The sequence below is a fragment of the Sorex fumeus genome, unplaced genomic scaffold, assembly GCF_029834395.1.
Source record: "Sorex fumeus unplaced genomic scaffold, SorFum_2.1 ptg000063l, whole genome shotgun sequence".
Lineage (NCBI taxonomy): Eukaryota > Metazoa > Chordata > Mammalia > Eulipotyphla > Soricidae > Sorex > Sorex fumeus.
The window spans coordinates 60154913-60178596 of record NW_026606120.1 but is presented as its reverse complement, the minus strand read 5'-3'; the positions used below and the strand labels follow the sequence as shown (position 1 = coordinate 60178596).

The 23684-nt window shown below is 41.3% G+C and overlaps 1 protein-coding gene across 1 annotated transcript in view; it reads left to right on the top strand.

Annotated features, from left to right (window-relative positions):
• The window catches only part of VMP1 (vacuole membrane protein 1), a 120167-nt gene that overhangs the window by 50654 nt on the left and 45829 nt on the right, over positions 1-23684 (top strand). The window contains exons 6-7 of the mRNA XM_056126600.1: positions 3191-3358; positions 15553-15684. Coding sequence (XP_055982575.1) covers positions 3191-3358; positions 15553-15684 — 300 coding nt within the window. The remainder of the gene's footprint in view (positions 1-3190; positions 3359-15552; positions 15685-23684) is intronic.

Sequence of the window (23684 nt, the reverse complement as noted above, 5' to 3'; positions counted from 1 at the left end):
GTGCCATAATTTTAGTTCTTATTTCCCTTGGTATTGGGGTAGATATATTCTCAATAGTATAATGTTGATATAGCAGATTATATCAAATGTATCATTTTTGTAGTTCATGGTTTCAAATCTTATATTCAGGTCTAGGGTGGTGGAGAGCGTACAGCGGGCAGGGCATTTGCCTTCTATGTAGTTGACTGGGTTTAATCCCCAGCACCACATATGTTGGTCCCCTGAATCTCTCCAGGACTGATCCTTGATTGAGAGGCAGAAATAAGCCATGTTTTTTGCTGGGTATGGCCCAAAATCAAAAAGTCACATCTTATACTGTGGTATTTAATTCCCTTTTAAACCCTTTGAGTATAATTTTAAATGGGATTGATTTTGTTGTTATTTTTGTGTATTGTTTGCATATTGGAATCAGATTTTTTGTTTTGGTTTGGTTTTAGGGCCATACTTGGCAATGCTCAGGACTTAATTCTGGCTCTGTTCTGAGGGATGTCTTCTGGCAGACTTGGGGGACCACATAGGATGCCAGGGATTGAACTCAAGTTAGCCATATGGAAGGCAAGCAACCCTACCCACTGTCCTATCACTCTGACCCAGATTTTTGTATCTTTTTTTATCTGCCATTTAATTGTTGTATTAATTGGTTCTAATTGTTTTTGAGTATAGTCTTGAGGGTTTTATCTATTATATCATCAGCAGATAATAATGGGTCCACTTTTCTTATCTGGATTTCTTTTATTTTGTTTTCATCTTATTGTTCTGTTTAAGATTGCTAATATTAAGTTAAATAGATATGGAATAGAAGTGATGAAAGTGAAAAGCTTTGTTTTTCTCTTTGTCTTACGAGGAAGACTTTCGTGGCTGATTTTATTCCCAGTTTATTTTGTATGGTTGAAATGTAACCTACATTTTATAGATTATTATGGGATTTAGTTGTTTTTGGAGTTATACTAAGAAGGTAGTTTGATTGTGGAACCTTTTAAGAATTTAACTTTTTAAATTCTTTCCATCAAAATGATCTCTTTTTTTTGTTTTTTGTCTTGATTTTTATCCCAACTAATTTGTTTAAATCAAGCAAATTATATTTAGGGTAAATCATATCTAGATTAGCATTAACCTAGTAACAATGAAAAAATGTGGTTTCCTGTAAGTTAACAATTTAAACTAAAATATCAAGGGATAGGCTAAATGAACTTTTGAAAATGAGCAAAGGGCAAGAAACTAAGTGATTAGCATTAATTTTGTCTGGGAACTACCACATCTGCTTCTAAGACTGAGTAATGATGACTTGTTATTGTGGTTATGGAAAGTATATGCCAGTTTTGTTGTGTGAATGAACAATCCCTTTTTGTTTGTTTCAGATTTTAGGGGGTTCACCTGAAGTGGCTGTATTCAGGGGCTGTTCCTGGCTCTGCGCTTGGGATTCATTTCTGGCAGAACTCAGGAAACCATGAGGTGCAAGGAACTGAGCCCTGGGCCTCTTGTATGCAGAGCATGCATTCAGCAAATTGAGCTCTCTCCATTGATCATATATCTCATGAGAACTTTGGAGATTAGCCTTACATTTTATTTACATAGATGATTATATTTAGAATTTTTTAATTATTTTTTTTCCTTTCACACCCAGCAACAGTGCTCAGAGGTCCTACCCTTTGCTCAGGGGTAACTTTTGACAGGAGTTAGGGAATGTATGCAGTCCTGGGGTAGAACCTGAGTCAGCTGCATGTAAGACAAGCACCTTAACCTGTTATACTATCTTTCCAGCTCCAAAACTAATGTATTCTAAAAACATATAAGTGACTTTCTGTATCTTTGAATGAGTCCAGGCTTAGGATTTCCAGGAGCTCTATTTTCAACCAGCTCCTCAGTTGGTTCTTGTGCCTATACCTCACCTTGGCATATAGGAACCATTGTATTTAGTCTATATTACAAAGACAAATATTAACCTGCATAGTTAGCATTTTCATCTGCATAATTAGGATTAATTTGTAATACTTCCAAGTAAAAGTATGTGGCAGCACAGATGCCCCATAGAAAAACATTTCTTTCAAAGAAAAAATACAATGGGTCAGAGAGAGAGTACAGGGGTTAAGGTGCTCGCCTTGCTTGCGGCCAACCCCAGCTTGATCCCCAGTACCGCATGGTCCCCTAAGCACCACCAGAAGTGACCCTTGAACACAGAGCCAGGAATAGTCCCCCAGCACTGCTAAGTGTGCCCCCAACCCCCCGACTAAGTAGAAAGAAAGAGCTCATGGATGCTAGTTTCACAGTTTTATTTTTGATTTAGGATCTTAGTGGTAAAGGTAAAGAGAGGTGGTTAATTTACAGCTAATTTTTAATAGGAGCGAAATGGTATTCTTGGGCCAGGGAGGTGACCCTAGGGGTTGGGGTGTGTAGCTTTGTATGCCGGAGCCCTAGGTTCTAGCCCAGCACCGTATGGTCTTCTAAGCACTAAACCAGGAGTAGCCCTTAAACCCTGCCAGGTGCTACCCAAAAGCCGAGAGGTTAAATTATACCTAAAAGAATAAAAAGTTTTTACGATAGATAACATTCTTACAAAGGGGAAATACTCTGAAAACAAAACCAGACTCCAGCCAGATATCATATAGTTTTATGATTAATGGTAATAAGAGATTAATGTGAGCGGAAGGAAAGTGTCTATAGAAGGGAACCAGAGAACTTTTTGTAGTCATGGAAATTCTCAAGTTCTTGATTGGTTGTTGCTGTACAGCTTATGTATTTGTCATAAATTAGTATATAAAATGTAAAATGCCTCAATAATTTTATTCGATAAGCATTCTAGGAAATGCTATTTTCCATGTTACTTACTGCAGCTTAAAATATTTGTTAACTTCTTGTTCTTTTAAAAGTTCAGATTTTTGGGGCTGGAGCAATAGCACAGCGGGTAGGGCGTTTGCCTTGCATGCAACCAATGTAGGTTCGATTCCCAGCATCCCATATGGTCCCCCCCGAGCACCGCCAGGAGTAATTCCTGAGTGCATGAACCAGGAGTAACTCCTGTGCATCGCCGGGTGTGACCCAAAAAGCAAAAAAAAAAAAAAAAAAAAAAGTTCAGATTTTTCTGTTAATATGGGGTGATTAAGGTGCTGTCCAACTAATCTGTGCATTGATAGTTCTTCCATCATTGACATTTCTAATCAAGTTTCTCTTTTGTTTTTCTTTTGTTTTATAGGGTCCACATATAGCTTCAGTTACATTAGCTGCTTATGAATGTAATTCAGTTAATTTTCCTGAACCACCCTATCCTGATCAGATTATTTGCCCAGATGAAGAGGGCACTGAAGGAGCTGTTTCTTTGTGGAGTATCATCTCAAAAGTTAGAATTGAGGCCTGCATGTGGGTAAGACACCCCCTTTCCATTTCTGGAATATTAACCTCATTATCTTGATATGTTTTTAATACCTCCTTGAAATTTAATTCAGATGCATACTTAGTCACAAAACCATCAGGTACTTACTTCCAGGTAAAAGGATCAGTTTAGAAAGACTTGCAAGTAACAATAAGGATGACATGAAATAGTTTATGACAGGGTGTCTTTTGTTTGCAATTAACATTAAGAAGGGTGGCCTGACAACAGCTGGGAAAAGGACAGATCAAAGATGGTATTATTATTACTGCTTAAAAAGTTTTATCAGGGGCTGGAGTGATAGCACAGCGGGTAGGGCGTTTGCCTTGCATACAGCTGACCTGGGTTTGATTCCCAGCATCCCATATGGTCCCCTGAGCTACCACCAGGTGTAATTCCTGAGTGCAGAGCCAGGAGCAACCCTTGTGCATCGCCAGGTGTGACCCAAAAAGCCAAAAAATAAATTTTTTTATCAGTGCTTATATACCTGACTACACATGCCAAGTGGATATATTATTAGCCCCAGATTGGTAAACATTTATGTCTCACTTCCAGATGAAAATGTTCTATGGTTCTTATTCTTAGCACTGTAGCACTGTCCTCCCATTGTTCATCGATTTGCTCGAGTGGACACCAGTAATGTCTCCATTGTGAGAATTGTTTTTACTGTTTTTAGCATATCGAATATACCACAGGGAGCTTGCCAAGCTGTGATGTGAAGGCGGGATACTCTTGGTAGCTTGGCAGGCTCTGGGGAGCCAGAAGAATCAAACCCAGGTCAGCCACATGCAAGGCAAATGCCCTATCCGCTGTACTAATGTGAAAATTTTCAAAATATGCTATGCTAATTTTGGTATCCTATACTGAACTTCTCTTGATAATGTGGACGCTTTTTGCCTTTTTATTCTTATTCTTAAAGAACTTATTTCATTTTCTAAGTTACTGTAATATTATTATTATTGGTGCTGGAGAGATGGCACAGCAGGTAAGTTGCTTGCCTTGTACCAACCAACTCAGACTTGATTCCCTGCCCCCTGTATGCTCCTCCAGGCACTGCCAGGACTGATCCCTGAATGCAGAGCTGGGAGAAAACCTAAGCATCACCAAAAGAAAACAAAAAAAAGAAAGAAATCTATATAATATCAATGCTACATTTTGACATTTCTTAATCAGTGAAGCTGTAGTGTAGTAAAGGTATTCAATAATATGGTTGTATACAGTAATCATTATAATTGTATTAGGGCCAGAGAAGACAGTACAGCAGTGGGGCACTTGTCTTGCAAGTGACTGATTTGGGTATTAATTAGTGTGCTAATAATTTTTTTTTATAATTTATTTATTTATTGAATCACTGTGGGAAAAGTTACAGAGCTTTCGGGTTTAGGTCTCAGTCATGTAGATACCGAACACATTTCCCTTTACCAATACTCATTTTTAACCCCGAACCCCAATAGACCCCCACCTCCCACCCCTCCCAATTCTTGTGAGGCAGATGAGTTCTAGTTAATACTCTATCTACTTTGACTAGATAGATTATTTCAATAGAAGATGCACAATTATTGTTTAGAGTTTACGACCCACCCCCCACAATCAGACATGCTGAAACAGCGTTGTGAAATGATTTGCTTTCTACAACTTGGTTTAAGAATAAATGAATTTCTGCTATTTTACTTATTGACCCTGGAAGAATTTCTATTAAAAGTTAGCTAGTTAAGAGATTGGTTTTTGTGCCCTGGAGTCGTGGCCGTGCCGGAGAGCCGCTCGTGGGGGGCAGCTGGCGACCTCGGTGGGGCGTGGGGGACGGCCCACAAAGCCCCCCTTCCCATGAGGTCCCCGCCGCTCCCCCGAGCCCGGCTCAAACCTGCTTTCCACAAGGCTCCCGTGCGGCCGCCATCTTTCTTTCCAGAGACAGTGTGCTAATAATTTTTAAAAACAGATTTTCTGTTGTATATTCTACCTGTAAACATGCATCATAGTTAAAAGCAAGAGTTTGTAAGTTTTAAAGCATCAAGAAATTTACTGACTCAGCATCAAATTGGTCCCCAAAGCACAGAGCCAAAAGTAATTTATCCCTGATTATCAGGTATGTCCCCGGCCACCCACCCCCAAAATAATGCAGGTACACTGTTTTTGTTCTAAAGACGCACTATTGAGTGCATGATAGGGGGTGTGGAGAATCGTTCAGTGCCTGTTATTGAACTAGGGGTCTCCTTGTCAGGCATGCATTCCAGCCGCTGAGTTATCTCTCTGGCCTCCATTTTAATCTTTTTATTTATTTATTTAGGGTTTGGGGGCCACTCCTTGCTCTGCACTTAGGAATTACTCCTAGTGGTACTGGGTAGATAATATAGGATCCCAGGGATACCGAACCTGGGTCTGCTGCATTACAAGGCCAGCACCCCACCTGCTCTACTATCAGTTCAGCCCTTATTGTAATATTTATAAGTGCACAATTTATTAGAATTAAGCACTTCACTCCACATCACCAAATATCTTCTACCAGAACTTTTTTGTACTCAAATAGAAACTATGCATTACACAATAACTCATTCCTTCCTCTTTTCTAGATCCTTGTAAAAATGGAGCCATACAGTATGTGTCTTTCTGTTGTCTGATTTGTTTCGCTTAGCATAATATTTTCAAATTTCAGGCAAGCTACCTGTGACATATTTGATATGCCAAAAACAGTAACAATTCTCACAATTTGTTGCGAGACGTTACTGGTGCCCACTCGAGCAAATCGATGAACAACCGGAGGACAGTGCTACAGTGCTACATCTACATGTAGCATATATATCAGAATTTCATCCTTTTCAAAAGCCATTTTTTAAATATCTTCAAGGGAAACTGTAGGAAATCTTCCTCCTTTTTTGTAAAACAGTCTGAAAATAATTTGATAATTGTTTCTTAAATTTTTTTCTAGGGGCTGGCGTTTTAGCACAGCGAGTAGGGCGTTTGCCTTGCATGCGGCTGACCCGGGTTCAATTCCCAGCATTCCATATGGTCCCCTGAGCACCGCCAGGAGTAACTCCTGAGTGCAGAGCCAGGAGTAACCCCTGTGCGTCGCCAGGTGTGACCCAAAAAGCAAAAAGAAAAAAAAATTTTCTAAAGATAGGCCAGAGCGTTAGTACAGCAGGTAGGGTATCCCATACAGTCCCCGGAGCACTGCTAGGAACAATTCCTGAGTGCAGAGCCAGGTGTAACCCTTGAGCATCGTCAGGTGTGACTCAGAAACCAAAAAAAAAAATTTCCTGCAGAGTACTAAATTTCTTGATGCTTTCAAACTTAAAAACTCTTGCTTTTAACTGTGATGCATATTTACAGTTAGAATATATAATAAAAAATCTGTTATTAAAAATTATTAACACACTAATTGTATGAAGCTGTCTTGACTTTTGAGTGGCCAATTTATATAAAAGTCTGTATTCTTAACAAGCCACCAAACAGCCAGGTTGTCAAAATGTCCAAGTAGATCCACCCCCGCGCTGAGAACTCAGACCTTTTCAGAATGAGGGCAAGCAGATGCCTGCTAAGGGGGAAGAATTGGTGGTGGGAGGGAAACTGGGGAGATTGGTGGAGGGAAGATCACACAGATGGTAGTAGGATTGGTGTTGGAACACTGAATGCCTGAAACAACTGTATTATGAACCACTATGTAAATCACGATCACGATCACGACCATCCTGTTATTCGTCGATTGCCTCGAGCAGGCCCCAGTAACGTCTCCTTCGTCCTAGCCCTGAGATTTTTTAAAAAGTGCCAAATTCAAGGTTCTTTCAGAGTTAGGAGAATGAGACCCATCATTGTTACTGGTATTTGGCATATTGGGTACGCCACGGGGAGTTTGCCAGACTCTGCCGTGTGGGCAGGTTACATGTAAATCACAGTGTTATAATTAAAAATTTTTTTTCTAGGGGCTAGAGAGATAGTACAGCAGGTAAGGCACTTGCTTTGCCTGCAGTCAACCTGGGCTTGATCGCTAGCATTCCATATGATCCCCCAAGCATTTCCAGGATTAACTCCTGAATTTAGAGCCAGGAGTAACCTGTGAACACCTCCAGGTGTGACCCAAGACAAAAACAAAAAACTCTTTTTCTTCTCTCCAAAGACTGAAGAAGTATATATAGTAAAGGAGGTAAGCCACTTGTTTGTGGCTGCGGCAGCTAAAATACTGGTTTGAATCCCAGGAGCACTTATGGTGCCCTGAGTACTGTCAAATATGGCCTAAAAACAAAAAAATATTTTTTCTATTCTCCAGCTTTGCTCCAGAACCCGCTTACCTTCAAGTACAAAAACTCAGGATTTTCCTTTCCCCCAATTAGAATTTTTTTTTAACATTTTCAGTGAGACCAAAGGCATAGCATAGCTGGAGGGCCCCCAGAGTCCCACCAGGAGTCGACCCCTCAGCAGAAGAGTCGGGAATAAATCCTCAGCAGAGCTAAGTGTGACCCAGAAACAAAAATAATTAAAAAACAGAACCAAAAAAGCATTTTCAGTTGAAGTAATATTTTATTATGTAATATTATGTCAATTTCTGGTATATATTGAAAATTAACAGATGTATATATACTGCACTAAAAGTTTGGTTTTGTATGTCATCATACATATTTCCTTCATTGTCCTGGTTAGTTGATTTTATAATCCAGTGGTTTATTTTTGTTTCATTTGGCTTGTCAGTTTGTTTTCTCTATCGACCACATGAGTGAAACCAGTTTTTTTCTTTCTCTGTATTTCACTAAGCACACTACCCCCAGGTCCCTGTATGTTTGAACATGGCCGAATGACTGTATTCCCTGTCTTCTTGCCTCTGTTAATGATGCTGATCTGATGTCAGGAGCAGGTCACATCCCACACATGCTTGTTTGTGTTCTGTGAACATGGGCTCTCTCACACCTCACTATGACTGTGCCAGGGAGCACAGACGAGCTGCCAGGACTCCGCATAGGTGTGTGGCTCTGGGGATTGAAAGGGGGTCTCATGTTTGCAGAACAAGTGTTTCAGCCTCTGCGCCATCACCCAGCCCCTCCGCTACATCTTTATTTGTTAGTCACTGGATAGGCACTTTTTCAGTTCGTGGCAATTATAAAGATCCCACGATAGAAAATTTGTTCAAAATGTCTCTTCAAAATGCTGTTTTATTATTTGGATTGGTGCCTGGAAGTAGAATGACTAGGCTATATGGATTTTGGGGTTTTTTCCCCCATGGTTCTTTCTGGGGCCAGGAACCAGGGGCATTGGAGGAGAGTTGTTTGGAGCATGTCCAGTACTCAGGCGCTGCTACTCAGCTTTGTGGGTTGTTTCACTCCTAGTGGTGCTTTGGATACTGTGCAGAGCCAGGGGTGGAGCAAAACAAGCACCTTAACCTTATACTATCTCTCTAGCCTTTCTTTGACTAATTTTCGTTTGCTTTGTGGTGCTAGGGAACAAACTCAAGCCCTCAGATATAAGTAGCAGGTAACTGGTCACTGATTGATATCCTGACCCTTTATTTTTAACTTCTTGAGGAGTCTCCATACTGCTTTTTCTTATTAGCTGCACCAGTTTGCATTTCCTTCTCTTCACTTTATTTCCAGTGCTTTTGGTTCTTGTCTTTTGGCTAGTAGTCATTCTCACAAGTGTGAGAAAATCGCTCATTGTTGTTTTGACTTTCATTCCCCTAATAAGAGATTGGTGAACATCTTTTTGTGTGACTGTTGGCCATCTGAATGTTTTCTTTAAAGCCTGATATTGAGGCTCTTTGAAATATTTTGAGAATTATTTTATGAGTTCTTCGCACAGTTTGGATATTGATTCCTTGTTGAACATATGATATTCAAGAATCTTCTCCCATTCTCCCAGTAGGAAGTTCTTTGTTTTGATACAGTTCTCATTTGCTTTTTAGTTCAGTGGAGTTCCATTTGTTTAATTGTGCTTTAGTTTCCCTTATTAGAGTGACGTGTCCAAGTATCTTGGAGGCTTAAGTGAGGAGCATGTTGCCCTTGTTTTCTTCTGTGAGTTTTATGGTACAAGTTGTACATCCAAGTTTTTATTGAATCAATTTTTGGTGCAGGGTATTAGATGGGAATGATCTACTTTTCTCCCCCCAGTTTTTTTTTTAAGAGAATTTTTGGCCATACCTGATGGGATTTTGTAGATTTTCCTGGCTCTGTACTTGGAGGTCACTCCCACAGGATTCTGGGGCGACCCATGCCAGGCCAGGGCCCTAATACTTACACTATCTCTCTGAGTCCTCCACCCCCAGTGTTTTGTTTCCTCCGCTTTATTTTATTTATTTTTTTTTTATATTAGTGAAACACCATGAGGTACAGTTGTAGACTTACAAATTTTCGTGCTGATCGAGTACCCATCTTTCCACCAGTGCCCATTCTCTACCACCAATGATCCTAGTAGCCCTCCCACCCCCACACCCCATTCCCCCCACCCCACCCTGCCTCTGTGGCAGGGCATACCCTTTTGCTCACTCTTTCCTTCAGGGTCTTGTAGTTTGCAATATAGATATTGAGTGGCCATCGTGTTTGTTGTATAGTCTACTTTCAGCACACATCTCACATCCCGAGCGAGTCCTCCAAACTTTACTTGGTGTTCTCTTCTCTATCTGAACTGCCTTTTCTCCCAGCATGTGCTGCCGGCTTCCAAGCCATGGAGCAGACCTCCGGGTACTTATCTCAACTATTCTTGGGTGTTCAACTCCCATTCTGTTACTTTATATTCCCCAGATGAGTGCAATCTTTCTATGTCTGTCCCTCTCTATCTGGCTCATTTCAGTTAGCACGATACTTTCCATGTAGAACCACTTGTATGTAAATTTCATGACTTCATCTTTTCTAACAGCTGCATAGTATTCCATTATGTAGATGTACCAAAGTTTCTTTAACCAGTAATCTATTCTTGGGCACGCTGTTTTTTCCCCAAATTTTGGCTATTGTGAACAGTGTAGCAATGAAGGTAGAAGTGTAGATGTCATTTTGACTGTACTTTTTTGCCTCTCCGGGATATATTCCCAGGAGTGGTATTGCTGGGTCAAATGGGAGCTCAATTTCTAATTTTTTGAGAATCGTCCATACTGTTTTCCAAAAGGGCTGAACCAGTTGGCATTCCCACCAGCAGTGAAGGAGGGTCCCCTTTCTCGCCACATCCACACCAACACCAGTTGCTTTTCTTCTTTTGGATGTGGGCCAGTCTCTGTGGTGTGAGATGATATCTCATTGTTGTTTTGATCTGCATCTCCCTGATGATTAGTACTGTAGAGTGTTTTCTCATGTGCCGTTTTGCCATTCAGATTTCTTCTTCTATTCCTCCACATTATTTAAACTGTGGTTTACAAAGTTGTTAATGATGATTTGTTACAGGCTTTCAATATTCCAACCCTAGTCCCACAACCGCTGTCACCTTCCCTCCACTGTGTCCCCACTTTCCCAACCACCTCTCAAGCCTGCCCTTGTAGCAGGTCCAAAATAATTTATTTTATATTATTTTTCACCACCAAGTGGCTAGTAGAATTTCAGTAAGTATTTCAATAAAAGAAAATGTATGAAAATTTTGTATCTCACTATGCCTGATCCCCTTACCCCCCACGACTACTGCCTATTTTTTAATAAAAATTGACACTTAAAGGAGAGATCACATTTTGGGTCATACCCATATGTGCTCTGGGCTTATTCCTGACTGGCTGTGCACTCAGGAGTCACTCAGGGGACTCTATGGAGTGCTGGGGACTGAATCTCGTTTGAATGTGTCCAAGGCAAGCACCCTGCCTGCTGTACTTTATCTGGCCTTGTATTTTGTGCATTTTAGTATGCATTTTTCTCTTTTCCAGTTCAAGAAGCAAGGAATTTAGGGTGATTAGTTGATTTATATAGATGATTGAATGAGCTTTGTGAATAATTTGATCAAATGTCATTCGTCTCTCTTTTGCAGTTAAGATGCCAAACATTCTATCCCTTTAATCAACCTGCACTGAAAAGTTGTTACTGTTGCACAGCTTTGTTCTGATTTCGCAAGTTCTGTAGAACTCTTTTTTAAGAATTCTGAAAACATGGGATTTACTATCTGGAGATTACTGACTAAATTAATCTGTGTTTAGGATACAGTGTGTTGTTGAGAACTTACCTTAGAATTGCTATTTTTCCATTTTGTGTAATACTATAGTATTGACTATTGCTCACCATTCTTGTTCCTTGCTGATATGGGAAAAATTATTATAATTAAAATTTGGAAATAAATATGATCAGTTAAATATGACAATATGTAATTCCAGATTTAAATTCGTTGCTTCCCTTTTAACTTTAAGGAAACATGTCATGTGTTTAAATCATATGACTGCTTTCAGAACTTTTGAACATTTGACCTAACAGGCTTTAGAGAAGTTCATGTTTTTAAAAAAATGTTGCAGTTAACTTTTCTTCCTGCTTTTTGCTATGAAAAAATGTTTAAGACATCAGATAAATATTTATCTTTGTTTTTTTCTTTTAAAATTTGTTAAAGAAATTGGATTATTGGGACCAGAGCTGTCGTACAGTGGGTAGGGCATTTGCCTTGCATGCAGCCAATCTGAGTTCAGTCCCCAACTTCCCACGCTATCTCCCAAACAACACCAGGAGTAACTCCTGAGCACAGAACTGGGAGTAACCCCTGAGCATCACTGGTGTGGCCCAAAAACAAACCAAAAAAATTGAATTATCTGTCAAGTTTTGTTTCCTACCATCTGAATCTTACTGATTGTTTGAATTGACATAGTTTAATTATGTTCTTTGTTTCAGGGGTTTCCTGTAAGTTAATTGTTTGAGAGGCTTGATTTATTTATGTATGCATTTCTACAAATGTATTTTATACTCTTGTGTATTTTACATGGGCTGGACCGATAGCACAGCAGGTAGGGCGTTTGCCTTGCATGCAGCCAACATGGCCTACCGGAGTTCGATTCCTCCGCCCCTCTGGGAGAGCCCGGCAAGCTACCAAGAGTATCTCACCCTCACAGCAAAGCCTGGCAAGCTCCCCGTGACGTATTTGATATGCCAAACACATTAACAATTGTCACAATGGAGACGTTACTGGGCCCGCTCGAGCAAATCGATGAACAGCGGGAGGACAGTGACAGTGTATTTTTTTTTCTTTTTTTATTAGTGAAAAACCATGAGGTACAGTTATAGGCTTACAAATTTTGTGCTTGGGTTTCAGTTATACAATGATCAAGTGCCCATCCCTACACCAGTGCCCGTCATCCATCCCCATGGGTCCCAGCATCCCCCCCCACCCTCATCTCCCCCCACCCCCGTCCCATCCTGCCTCTGTGGCAGGGTATTCCCCCTTGTTCTCTCTCTCTTCTTTTGGATACTGTGTTTTGCAAGAGAGGCTTTGAGTGGCAATCATGTTTGGTCTATCGACTACTTTTAGCATGCTTCTCCCACCCTGGGAGGACCCTCACAACACCCTTCATTTGGTACTCTCTTCTCTATCTGAGCTTCCTTTTCACCTAGAGCCTGTGGCTGGCCTTCCATTCATGGAGCAAAATTCCTGGTACTAATCTCAGCCATTCCTGGGTGTTATTCTCCCTTTTTGTTGCTTTATGTTCCCCAGATGAATGCAATCTTTCTGTGTCTATCCCGCTCTTTCTGACTCATTTCGCTTAACATGATACTTTCCATGTAGTACCACTTGTATGTAATTTCATAACTTCATCTTTTCTAACAGCTACATAGTACTCCATTGTGTAAATGTACCAAAGTTTCTTTAACCAGTCATCTGTTCTTGGGCACTCAGGTTTTTTCCAGATTCTGGCTATTGTAAAGAGTGCTGCAATGAACAAACAATTGCAGATGAGTGACAGTGTGTTTTACGTTAATATTTTATACCATAGTTTTGGTATTTCTATCACGTTACAATAACTATCTTTCAGCACTATTATTAAGTCCACTACTAGGAACTAATAAATGGTGATAATCTGATAGTAGCACTTTTTTCATTATTTGTTGACTAATTTGTTTTTATTTGGTTTTGGGGTTGGGGACTGAATCGGAGGTGCTCAGAGTTTACTCCTGGCTCTGTGCTCGGGGATTACTCCTAGTGGTTTTCAGGAGACCTTGTGCAGTGCTGTTCAAACCCAGGTCAGTTGCAAGCAAAACATGTACCTACCCCACTCTACTATCTCCCTGGCCCCTAACTATCATGAAGAGAAACGTCTCACCATTTTTTAAATAGAGATGGCATGATAATTACTTGATTCCTTATTTGCCAGGATTTTTAATACTAAAGTGGTTATTTGTCTTCTTCCAAAGTTGGATACCATTAACTTTTCTTGTTGGTAGAGTTGGGTTTGTTTTGGAGAATCTTTTGAAAGGGGAGTGAGGGTTATGCCATACCCTGAGGTGCTTGGGGATTACTCCTGGCTCTGTGTTCAGGGATCACTCCTGACACGTTTGGGTACCATAAGCAGTATTGGTGGGTTGAACCAGGGTTGGCTGCAGGCAAGTGCCTTGATCTCTGTCCTGTCTCTCTGACTCTTTGTCAGCAAAGCTTGATTTTTTTGTGTGTTATTCCTTTATACTACTTCCAGGAGTACAACCTGCCCTCCCTCCTTTTTCTCTCTTTATTCTTTAAATGTGACTTGTTCTTTTGGCATTTATGTCTTCCCTCCCCCCTCCCCCCACCCCCTTCAGAATTCTTGTTTCACATTGTCTAATGCAGTCTCACTTGGAGATCATTGGCTCTACATATTGAAATATAAAACTGATTATCAGTTGTCTGCCTATCTCACTGTTCCTTTGGGATTCTTTTCAGACAGAGCATTAGATCCGAGCAAACCTAAAGGCCTAAAGTTGCTCCTGAGAACTGCTAGTGCTCTTTTATTCTATAACTTGGAGCAGATAGGGTGGCTCAAAGTTGAGAAATTTCCTAAAGAATGTGCTTCTTGCTTTATTACTTACATTGTGTTTAAGCCATTTAAATCTGAACAAATTTTCTGACTTCTTTTCCTTTGTTTTCATCCTTATGTCCTATGATGATTGGGGGGGGAGGCGGGAATTGTCTTCGAAAACAAGAATCCACAAGTCAAGTGACTGAAACATGAGTCACTCCATGAATGTCCCGAGGAAATAAACATTTTTCCTGTGGTGAAAAGTTACCCATCCTAATATTGATTTTCCAAGGGGCTTCCTGACCACAGTTTATTAAAAGTTTCAACTCTACACTGAAAATTTTTATTCAGCCTAAAGCATCTTCCTCAGCACCAGGTTTCTTAGAAAATACTCCTCTTAAAAAAATACTATACTTGGGAGGGCGGAGAAAAAAAATTTTTTAAAAATTTTAAAAATACTATACTTGGGACTGGGGAGATAGTACAGCAGGTAGGGCATTTGCCTTGCACGTGGCTAACCCAAGTTCAATTCCCAGCATCCTATATGGTCCCCCGAACTCTGCCAGGAGTAATCCCTGGACATAGCCGGGTGTGACCCAAGAAGAAAAAAAAAGTACTATACTCATAAACTCTGTAATCAAGTCAGAATATTAGGAAGGGGGAATAACAGATTAGCAGCCTTGGTACCAATGGTCTGGCTTAGTGGTAGAGTATCTATGTTGCATATATAATGCCTTGATTTAAACTCCAGCACAAAACAAAACAAAATGAAAACAGTGCAGAGATGCTAGTGAACTAACATTAATTCAAGTCTGTAGTACACCAGGAATTGTCCAAAAGAGTTGATTGTTTCCCCATTTCCTTCCTTTTCTTGTGATGTGTAGGGCCGACACACTTGGTTCTGGTGTGCTCTCTCTCTCTTTCTCTCTCTCTCTCTCTCTCTCTCTCACACACACACACACACACACACATCTCTCTCTCTCACACACACACACACACACACACACAGAGTAGAGTTTGTTGGGAATCATACTGGCAGCGCGACTCAGCTGTGCCCAGAGTTAAACCTGTGACCTGTGCCAGGCAGGTCCCCTGCACTGAGACACATTACTGGGTGCGGTCTAAGGAGTTTTAAGAGTTATTTTGCCTAGCATTGCATTTTCGCGTTAAGAGTCCGGGTTCAGACTCATCCTTCTGATTCTGTAGTCTCTACTTTGCTCACTAATACATTTGCATCCAGGATGCTTTTGGTATTATAGGAAAATACAGATCTGACTTGTTTAGTGGTGCTATGTTGGGACAGCATCTCATGCGAGCATTTTGTTTTCTCACTTAGGGTGTCGGCACAGCCATTGGAGAGTTGCCTCCATATTTCATGGCTCGGGCAGCTCGTCTCTCGGGTGCAGAACCCGATGATGAAGAGTATCAGGAATTTGAAGAGATGCTGGAAAATGCAGAGACTGCACAAGTAAGAACAATGGGGAAAATAATCAATAGAACTCTGATTAGCCCCAAAAAGGTTACGATTAAGATGAAATGACTGATAATTGTTCTGAAGGTGAAAACTGCCAACATAGGAACAGTGTGATATTGGGGCCAGAGCTGTAGTACAGTGGGTAGGGCATTTGCCTTGCACGCGCTGACTGGGGTTCTATCCCCAGCATCCCATATGGTCCCCCAATCACTGCCAGGAGTAATTCCTGAGTGCTGAGTCAGGAGTAACCCCTGAACATTGCTGAATGTCACCCAAAAACCAAAAAAAAAAAAAAAAGAAGAGTGTGATGTACAGTTTATAGTAGGACATTCAGAATAGTAGAATATTTGTAAAAGGGACCACAATCTTTTCTTTTTGTTATATTATTTGTTCTAAGGGGTCACAAGTGGCTTTGCTTAGGGTTTGCTCATGACTCTATTCAGTCTATTCAGGGATCATTCCTGACATTGCTCAGGGGACCATGTGCAGTGCCAGGGACCAAATCAAACCTGGCCCCATGAAAGGCAAGTTCCTTAACCCCTTTACTACTATTTTGGCCCCTGAAAGTATTAATAATGTTATAAAAGAGAAATAACAAAAAGAGGTGACAGTGCAGACAAAGCTTAAGCACTCTGCTAGAAGCCAGGGTCAATTCTCCTTGTTGGTGAGATAAAGGAGACAAACATTGTCTGTTTTGTATTTGTAGTAACTATTAAGAAGAGGGGCCAGAGTGGTAATACAGTGAGTTGATCACTTGACTTGCATGCAACCAACCCATGTTCAATCCCTGGCATCCCATATAGTCCCCTAGGCACCGCTGGAAGTAATTCCTGAGTGCAGAGCCAGGAGTAACCACATAGCACTGCCAGGTGTGGACCCCCAAAAGCAAATATAATAATAATAATAGTAATTACTAAGAGTGCTAGAGATACAGTGGGAAGGTCTTGCATGTGACTAACCATGGTTCAAATCTCTGGCACCACATTTGTTCCCCCAGCATCTTTTGAGCAAAGAGCAAGAAGGAACCTCTGAGGGACCGGAACGATAGTACAGTGGTTAGGCATTTGCTTTGCATACAGCAACCCAGGTTCGTTCCCTGGCATCCTGTATGGTCCCCTGAGCACTGCCAGGAGTGAATCCTGAGCACAGAACAAGGAATAACCCCTGAATTGCCAGGTATGGCACAGAAATGAAAAAAATAAAAAAAAAAGAAAGAACCTCTTAGTACTACTGGGTGTCACCCAAAACCAAACCAACAAATAAAAATTTCCAAGATCATTAGATGAATACAGGACTGTACAGATGGTCTGGACTGTAGTATAAAGTATCAGAACTTCCCAAGTATTTTCTTAATGCTACCAAATTTACCATGTCTAGAAGAAATTATTTGGGAACTCCTAATTAAGGACGGTTTGACCAGTTCCCATGTCTCAGTGATTCCCAGAGCTCAGCCAAGGGTCCAAGTTTCCAAAACTCTAAAGATATTGAAATGTCATCAGATTTTTCCATTTCACTTTCATTGACCAAATTGCTGCTATGAGTAAAGGCCTTATTTCTGCTACTTGACAAATAAATGCAATATTGCTTCACATATCAATTGCTTCTTTAAGTTTCCCCCTAGTGCATTTGGGGAGAAACTTTGAGAACAGGATGAGGAGTAACTATCCTTCTGGAAGCCTGGGGAGATTTCCTGGAAGAATCTGCATGTCAGTTCCAGGGAGTGACTTAGTGGAAGAGTCCCTGCCTTGTCAGCATGAGGCCAACACTAGTTCACACCATCGCACTGTCCACATGCTGTGTGTGACCCTGGAGTACTGCTATTTGGGATCCCCTCACTCCACAACAAATTTCATGTACCAGCACAACAGTTAAACATGTGCCACCTTAACAGGCACAAGTAAGTGTGTGCTGTCCTCAGTCATTGCAACAGCAAGCAGCTAAGAGAAGGGGAGAGGCGGGCAAAGAATCTGGATGTCATAGAGGAGGCAGTGGTTCAGACAGAGGAAACAGCTGCTAAAATTCTAGGAAGCTAGAGAAATCAGAGCAGAAACTCTTGGAGGAGGAAAAAACAAAATGCCTAGCAGCGATTGCCTTCTCATCTTCAGAAAATGGCAGGACTCCCTCCAGAAGGAGGTGAAGTGAGGAAACAAGTAAAGGGTCTAAAAAGAAGAAACGCAAACCCTTGAGGATGATCCTGAGGAGAATGGAATGGTAGATCATTCCATCTCAAATCCAGGGAAAAAGAAAGCCTGGCTAGTAATGGTGTTGAAAAGACAGCTGGCAGGGCAAGACTTCCCAGGAGGAGGAAATCTTTCCCCAAAGAAGAACTAGTTGATGATCTGGAAGAAACAAAACAAGGTTGTCTCCAAGAAAAAGAACTTTTCTTCCCAAGCGGAACCTCTTAGCATGGACCTAAAATTATGCTGGTAGCAAGAACTTCTAGCTCCGAGAAAAAAAGTTCCAAAACTCTCCCAGGAGAATTAAAATGAACATTTCTCTGGTAGGACATACCATGGTGACATTTCCAGATCCATCTCCTCAACACCAATAAAAATAAAAATTCAAGACCAGAGAAATAGGTCAATGGACTGGCAGGTAGGACACCTGGTTTTAATCCCCAGTCCCACTGATGACCCCTGAACACTGTCCAGAGCAGCGCTCAAGCAACAAGCCAAGGTTAGCCCTGATTTCTGCCAGTGAAGTCTGGAAGTGATAGCATTGCGGTAGGGCATTTGCCTTGCACGCAGCCAACATGGCCGACCCGAGTTCGATTCCTCCGCCCCTCTCGGAGAGCCCGGAAAGCTACCGAGAGTATTCGATATGCCAGACACAGTAACAGCAAAGTCTCCAATGGAGATGTTACTGGGCCCGCTCGAGCAAATCAATGAATAACGGGAGGACCGTGACCGTGAAGTCTGGAAGAAAAAAAAAATCTCACAAGGGAAAAAAAAGGACATTTAAGTTAACTTTAATCTTTATTGGTGGGGGGAATAAAAGATTTTTCTAAACAAGCGACTAGCATAACTAAAATCTCAAGAAGTCATTCTCCTCACAGGAATTTCTAAATATGGCGAGTGTAAATGTGTATAAAATGTAGATTCTAGCTCCTATAAAACCTTGTGAGGTTATTTCTGTCGTATCCGTTTCTCCTTAGAAGCAAACTTATGGTGACTAGAGAGCTGACTTAATTGTCTGGATCTCACACTTGCTTGCAGCAAGCCCAAATTCAGTTCCAGCACCACCCAAAGGAAGCACTGAGCCAGGAATAGCCCCTGAGCACTTGGGGGTATGGCCTAAAATAAAACGCAAAAGCTGTACTGTGACTTTATCCTCATTTTCCTTTTTCATTATTATTTTTTTAATTTGGATGTTTTTTGTTTGCTTGGGGTAGGGAGAGGGGCACACCTGACTCTGCTCAGGGTTTACTCACAGCCAGCTCAGTGGACTGTGTGATATCAGGGACCTTCCCAGTGGTACTGGGGGGCTAAAGGGCCATACCTGGTGGTACTCATGAGGTCATTCAGTGCTGGGAATTAAGGTGTGCTTTTGCAGACAATTTTTAGTGGTTTGTTAAAAGAGAGTAGAAAGATGGGGCCAGAGTGATAGTATAGCAAGTGGGCACTTGCCTTGCACACAGCCAATCTGAGTTCAAATCCATCAACCCATAGGGTCCCTCAAGCCCGCCAGGAGTGATCCCTGTGTGTAGGGCCTGGGGTAAGCTCTGAGCATAGCCCAAAAGTAATAAAAGAAAGAGTACTGAGATCCCAGGACATAGCCCAGTGTTTCAAGTGTCTGTATTGCAAGCGCAGACGTGAGTTCAGTCCCCAGCGTTACCACATTCACAGATTGTGATATTGGTTGCTCAGCATTAGAGTCTGGTAGCTCTGCTGACTGTGATCCCAGTGCCATTAGGGATTTTCTGCTACTCACAGCCAGGTGTGTGGAAACCACAACTAAATGGTGCTACAAGCCCCCAGCAAAAGATGTGCATGCACCATGGCCAGGAAGTGTGAGTTGGTGAACACCTCAATGAAAAGAGTGCTACCCCCAGCAAGTATGTGTGCTTGCACTTAGGCACTTAACGAGCACAGCCTCAGCCGCCACCCTGGTCGAGTCTGCAGTGCCACAACCTGAGGTTGTGCCAGCAGTGCACTGCCAGCACTGCAACCAAATTTGCCAGCACCACAGCTGAATATAGACACGGCCACACTGTTGCAGAAGTAGCTACAACAAAGGGAAGAAAGGTGAATAAAAGTAGTACTAGATGACTGCAGCATATGTTTTAGTAGTACTAGATATGCTGCAGCATATGTTGTACATGTGGGAGACCTGACACCGTGTGGCCCCTCAACACCCCCTTCCTACACCACCACCACCCAAGTTGGTTGGGGGGAGACTATAGGGCTAGATTTTGGATTTTGGTAAGCTATAATTCTACTGACAGCTTTTTGTTTGTTTGTTTTTATTTTCCTGGCTCAGTCATTTTTTTAACTTTTTTATTGAATCACTGTGAGACAAACCCTTACAAAGCTGTTTATGATTAGATTTCAGTCACATTGTTACAACACCCATCCCTCCACCTGTGTACTTTTCCCAACACCAACCTCCCATCACACTCACACTCTCTCTCTCTCCCTCTCTCCTTCTCTCTTTTTCTCTCTCTCTCTCGTATATTAATAATACCTGACAGCTTTTTAATTATAACAAATTTGAGGCAGCTATGGCTAAAATAGCATGTTAGGTTAAAATGATTGATTAAGAGTGGGCATTGAAGTTTTCGGATTGCTGAGACTAATGTAGAACATGTGCTTTTATCTTGAGGTTAAGCCCTTTTGTTGAATAAGTTTATCAACAGGAAAAGTGGGGGAAAAAGTAGTTGGCTCTCACTATTAGATGCTTTCCAACTAGGTTAAAGGGTATGAATATATGCTTTTATTAGGAAATTGTTAACTAGGTAACATTTTTACAGCTAAAAAACATTTGGCTTAAATCATAGTTTGACTGTAGTGGATTTATTTTTGCTATAGATATTTAAGTTCAGATTCGTTATGAGTGTCTACTTTATTTTTCTGATTACACTGTTGAAATTGGGCAGTATTTTTCCACTAAGCTGATTTCCTTTTGCTCTTGGCTTTCTGTCATGTTTTCACTAGATGTCTGTGGGAGGTAGACGTGAATGAATGTAGCTTCCTTTGACCTTGAGCACTTCTAGCATCATTTATAAAAGTTAAGCTGTGATAGCTGTTTTTGTGCTTTGTGGACTATTTCAGGCAAGGTTTGTGATCTTCCTTTTTTCCTTTGTTCCTGATTTCTGTTAATGATATCATCATCCTCACAATCACTTTCAGGCAAAACCTGAAATCATCTCATTTCCTCCTTGCCGCCTTTCTCCAGTCAGAAAGGCTTATTAATTCTGCCTTCCTTTTTGTCCTCTCCCTGCAGATCATGTGGCTCAGACCTTCTTCCACCTTTTTCCTGAGCTGGCGTAGTCTCTACTATTTACGCTTTTCTTGTCTCCCCCTGTTCCACCCCAGTCTGCTCCCACACAAAGCCACAAAACTATTTTTTGAAAATTAAAACTTGGATGCTCCAAAATCTCCTAATCCAAAAAAAAATCTAATTCATAAGGCACTTGACTTGAAGCTTTTATGACCTGGTTTTGATCCCCAGCATCACATATGATCCTGCTGAACACCACCAGGAGTGCTTCCTCAGTGCAGAGCAGGAGTAACGCCTGAGCATAGCCAGGTGTGGTCTCAGTCGAAACAAAACAGTAATCTCCTAATCCCTGGAGATGGAGGAAGTCTTGGGGGTACTACATACCCAGGGTCCGTACGCCTTACTTCTGGCTCTGTGCACAGTCCTATCTGTACTCAGGACCAAATGATCTGCTGGGATCAAGCCTGAGTCGGCCACATACAAGGAAGGCATCTTTTTTTATTAATTGAATCACAAAACTTTCATGACTGGATTTCAGTCATCAATGTTCCAACACCACCCATCCCTCTACCAATGTACATTTTCCACCTCCAATATCCCCTGTATCTCCTTCCACCCGCCACCCTCCCACCCCCATCCTGCCTCTTTGGCAGGCACTTTTCTTCTCTCTCTCTCTCTCTCTCTCTCTCTCTCGCTCTCGCTCTCGCTCTCGCTCTCGCTCTCTCTCCTCCCCCCTCCCCCTTTGGGTTTGCAGTACAGATAATACTAAGAGGCCGTCATGTTTGGTACAACGCAGGCATCTTAACTATCTCTCCAGTCCCTGGAAATTGTTTTTTTTTTTCTTTCTTTTTTCTTTTTTTTGAGCTCTATACCATGCAAGTACCCTACCAGTTGTACTATCTCTCTAGCCCCAGTAATTTTTTCTTTCTTTTTTTCTTTTTTTTACTTTTTGGGTCACAACTGGCAATGCACAGGAATTACACCTGGTCCATGCATTCAGGAATTACTCTTGGTGGTGCTCGGGGGACCATATGGGATGCTGGGAATCGAACCTAGATCGGCTGCGTGCAAGGCAAACGCCCTACCCGCTGTACTATTGCTCCAGCCCCTGGAAATTGTTTCTTGCGCTCTTTCTTGTGTCACTTCTCACATTTTTTAACCTTCTTTCAGAACTGTTCATGGACTTTACTTCTCTTTCCTGGGAGTGTGTAAATTCTTGAGAGGTGGCAGCAAAAACGTCTGTTTTCCACAGGGCCTACCTGGTCCTGTCCATACTTCTCATATGCTCATGCAGCATATACTTTGAAAAAGTAAGGAAGAATCAACTAACAGCGAAAAGGCAGGAGCATCTTCAACTTAGTATTTCAGCACCACCATCTAAAACATAAATGACAGTGAGCAAAAAAAAAAATTGTTGTGTAGCAAAAATTGAATTGTTTCACATCTTTTTGTTTGTTTGCTTGGTGTTTGGGTCACACCCAATCAGGGCTTACTCCTGGCTCTGCGCTCAGGGATCATTACAGGCAGGGTGATGGAACCTAGGAATCCAGGTCGGCCACCTGCAAGGCTAGAATCCTACCCGCTATCAACCCTGCCATGTTTCACATAGTCATCTGTCAGCAAGGGATAAGGATAATGTAGAAGACACCATTAAGTAAAGAACTGATTTTTTTTTAACATGGAAACAATGGTTTATAAAATTACGTACTTTAGAAACAAATGAAGTTTTTTATGGTAACTTGTTTATTTTATGGCCATTAAAAGCATAAAAAAGGAAACATGAAAGCCTCTTTAGAAATAAAAGAATTGGAAAACAAAGTAATTTGTTTGCCAGTTTTCTCCCCCAAAGTGGAAGCAGCCAGTATTATTGAAGTAAAGTGGGGGGAGGGATGGTTGTTTTTAATGCTTACACAACAGAGTAAGAATGTTGTACATGTTTTCTTGGAGGAATATGATTTGAATAAGTTTGTTTTCCTCCGTTTTTTTTTTTTTTTGTCACAGAACCATGCATGTAAGCTGTGTGAAAACTTACTGTCTCCCATTCCTATAAGAAATTGAAATTTCAAATATAATAAATACACGTCTGGCAATGGGGCCCGAGGGAGATAGTATAGCAGGTAGCGCGCTTTCCTTGCGTGCAGCTGCTCTGGTTTCAATCCCCTTCACTGCATATGGTACTCTGAGTACTATCAAGGGTCATTTCTGAATACAGAACCAGAAATAGTCTCTGAGCACTGCTGGCTGTGCCACCCCCCAAAAAATAAATAAAATAGTGTGTTTTTTCTCCCATGTTTGTGTTGATTAACTTGTCTTTCTATTGCGTGTAACTTGTAAATCTATAAACCTTCATAAATTAAGTATTTACTCAAAGGCTATTTTATAGTTTATGGATTTAATCTTATTTTAAGGGAACATTTATAGTTTCTGTTAGGACTTAGTAGCACTGCACTGCACTGTCCTCCCGTTGTTCATCGATTTGCTCGAGCGGGCACCAGTAACGTGTTGTGAGACTTGTTGCTACTGTTTTTTGCCTATCAAATACATCATGGGCTGGA